The sequence below is a fragment of the Octodon degus genome, unplaced genomic scaffold (assembly GCF_000260255.1).
Source record: "Octodon degus isolate 3935 unplaced genomic scaffold, OctDeg1.0 scaffold01021, whole genome shotgun sequence".
Taxonomy (NCBI): domain Eukaryota; kingdom Metazoa; phylum Chordata; class Mammalia; order Rodentia; family Octodontidae; genus Octodon; species Octodon degus.
The window spans coordinates 10,176-13,539 of record NW_004525597.1 but is presented as its reverse complement, the minus strand read 5'-3'; the positions used below and the strand labels follow the sequence as shown (position 1 = coordinate 13,539).

At 41.3% G+C, this 3,364-nt stretch overlaps 1 protein-coding gene across 1 annotated transcript in view; it reads left to right on the top strand.

Annotated features, from left to right (window-relative positions):
- The first annotated feature begins 1,653 nt into the window (after window positions 1–1,653).
- LOC101579451 (39S ribosomal protein L22, mitochondrial) overlaps window positions 1,654–3,364 on the top strand; it is a 10,452-nt gene continuing 8,741 nt past the window's right edge. Inside the window, exons 1-2 of the mRNA XM_004648748.2 lie at window positions 1,654–1,717; window positions 2,610–2,687. Of these exons, the coding sequence (XP_004648805.1) occupies window positions 1,697–1,717; window positions 2,610–2,687 (99 nt within the window). The 5' untranslated portion in view covers window positions 1,654–1,696. The remainder of the gene's footprint in view (window positions 1,718–2,609; window positions 2,688–3,364) is intronic.

The following is a 3,364-nucleotide window of genomic DNA, read 5'->3' as shown; positions in this document are numbered from 1 at the left end:
AGGTGGAGCTCTACAGAGTTTGGACTTATCCAGCTGTGTCTGGCTTAGGTCTGGCTGCTGTGCTCAGTTTCTTCCCGCTGCGGATCAGGGCTAGGACTGGGTCTGGGCGTTCCCGGAACTCGGCAGAAATTCCTACTCGGCAGAGTGTTGGGTTGCAGCCCGAGGGGGTGGGAGAGGGTCCGGCCCACACTCCGCCTGGGCTGGGACTGGTCCCGCCGGCGCAGGTTAGCAGGAAGCTCTCCACACACTCACCGGACCTGGGCTAGGACTGGGTCTTTGCCTAATATTTTTAAAATAAGTTCCTAATTTAGCTAGTACAAAGTTCCAAATAATATTCTTATGTCACCTAAATGTTATATGTTGCTTCCTTATGATAAAGTAAATAGGAAAAAAAATTAAACACCTTTGGGCTGCATTTTTTTTTGATTCTAAAAAAACCTGTTAAATAAGTTAAACTATAGTAAGATATCAAAATCAAACAACCATTTTTGTTAGAGGCATATTTTTAATCTATACATTAATCAACAGACTAATAATGATGATCAGTGTGGATCCAATAAAGCTTTCTAGTAGACTTTTTATTATTTATTAGGTATTACTTTTACTTCATTGATGTTATTTCATGCATTTAGAAACAGCTTTAGATTGGCTTTTTTAGAAGTTACTGGTATTTATTTATTTACTTATTTTTCATTTTAGGGAAGGGTCTACATGGTGTTCAGGATCTCAGTACTAGATCGGACTCATGATCCTCCTGTTTACAGCCTCATAAGAGCTGGGATTACAGGCGTGCACCACCATGCTTGGCTCAGTTTCTTAAAAGATGGATAAAATGGGAAGAAAGCCTTATAAATGGAGAGGGGAGGAGAGGTAGAAGGGAGGGTAGTGGAGTGGGGAAAAAACCCAAGTTATATGATGCCCATCTGTGATGAATGTGGTCGGTATGCATATCTAAAAATGTACCAATAAGATCTAAAGGATTATAAAAGATTTCCCCTCTCTACTTATAGTTACATTAAATGAAATAACGGTGTAAAGGTAGAGGGGAGGAAAAGGGCCCAAAAGCAGTTGGAATGTGCTATGTGCCAGCTCCACACCAGGCATGCAGACATCCTGCATTACAAACAAGTATAAAAGACAAGAAGGGGCTCAGCAGGTGCAGCTTCAGGCAGGAAAGGGAGAGGAGGAAGACAGGAGCCTGGATGTGTTGTGTACAGCAGGGTCACCAGGGACGCCGACCTTGCGTACTACAGACCAGTACTGATACGACGTGAGAAAGATTATTTGTGAGCTATACGTTGTGTATTAAATGATTAAAAAGGAAACGAGTTACACACTCTGCTTTAAGTAAAAGTTATTAAATGCTAACCAGCTAAATGCTTTCCACATACTTTCATCTATTTCTTACTATTTTCTGGACAGAAATGTTGCAACTACTAACCTGAACTGGTCATTTTATAGTTTTTACCTCTGCTTTAGTACTCTTTTAGCAAGGTGAGATGGTGAAGAGTAATTGTGTAGGGACACTGTCCAAATTTTTAGTAATGTTTTTGTTTGTGGCACTATCTTCATTGGGCACAGGAAGTAGAAACTATACGTCACTGTAATTTTGATAAACCTGCTGAGACTTTTTTTTCTCTCTATCTGTAAGGAAATCTACCACTGTCGAAGACAAATAAAATACAGCAAAGACAAGATGTGGTATTTGGCAAAATTGGTAAGCTGACTATTATTATACACTGAAACTTTTGGAAAAGAAGCTATACATTTTCCCCTAGGACTTGAACAGTAGAAGAAAATTTTCTTCTGATTTTCCCAAAAAGTGAGGTACAAGTAATTACATGTAACCAAAAGAATGATTGATGAGAGATGTGTGTTTTGCTTAATTTCAGCCCATTTTCTAAGAAACTAAATCACATTGGATATAGATTTTTTTTTTTTTAACTTTTACTTATTTATTTATTTGTGTGTGTGTGTGTGTGTGTGTGTGGCCAGCTCGGCCCACCAGGGGGTGGGGCTGGCTGGCATGTGGTGCTGGGGGAGTGGTCCCTTTGCTTTGCTAAGCTTGTTCTAAGTAGGTGCTTTAGACCACTGAGCCATCTCACCAGCCCCTGGATATAGATATTTAAAGTGAAGTCACGAGGAGCCTGGCTGTGTACCAGAGAATTTAAAACTTCCTCCCTTACCTATCTGTAAAAGTTGGTTCAGCCTACTTAAGTACTGTGGAGTTTTCAGCTATTTCCTTGGAAAATGAAATTTGTGGGTAAGGAGAGACAAAGCTGCACACTTAGATGTGACACGTTTGTCCTGCAGGAGGAAGAGATCCTGCCTTTGTGAGGGGGATCGTTGCCAACCGGTCATTTCTCTGTCATGTCTGCACTCTTTAAAGGTCATTGGACTGTTGGACTTTAGGTTTTAGAATCAAAATGTTTGATTTTGACTTAAAGAGAATGGTGTACCTTCTCAAACTTTTATTCTCTTTTGCCTGGATTTAATCTGTTTCTAAAAGTTATTTAGATTATGTAAGGCTTTTACTTTTCATTGAAAAGGGAATATTGATTTTGTAAATTAACTTATTTGTTCTCTTGTCTGTTACCCTTTCATTCTAGATACGAGGGATGTCCATTGACCAGGCTTTGGCTCAGTTGGAGTTCAGTGATAAGAAAGGGGCACGCATAATTAAAGAGGTGAGCTGGTGAGATTGGGTTAGAGGAGCCAGGGACCATGGCTGTCTTGCAGGGGTAGGTCAGCTGGGCATAAATCCTAAATTTCTTAACTGAATTTCTTAACTCCTGAAGAGTGTTGTATGCTTTAAAGGTACTGTTCCCTGAGCTTTTTTTTGTATTTTAGGGAAGGGTCTACAGGGTGTTCAGGGTCTCACTACTAGATCGGACTCCTAGTGATCCAACTGTTTACAGTCTCCCAAGAGCTGGGATAACAGGCACGCCACCATGCCTAGTCTCAGTTGCCATCTGAGCGCACCCCAGGGGTGGGGCCAGCATGGCAAGCCCAGGGATCGAACCCCTGGTCCCTGTGCCTGCTTGCAGGCGCTTTAATCTGCTGAGCTATTTGGCTGCCCCCCACATTTTTTTTTAACATGTATTTTTCTTACTGCCAAATGAAATGATAAACCTTATTTTCAATGATTTGGGGCTTGGCATATTTTTTAAAAAATATATATTTATTTATTTGGTAAAAGGTCTCACTATGTAACTCAAACTCATAGTGATCCTCCTGTCTCGGTGTCCCCAGCACTGGGATTACAGGTGTGCACCACCATCCCATTTAAGTGGCCAGCACAGTGCACCTGGGATTCTGGGGTCAGCATGGCATGTGGTGCAGGGGATCGAATCTGTGTCCTTCT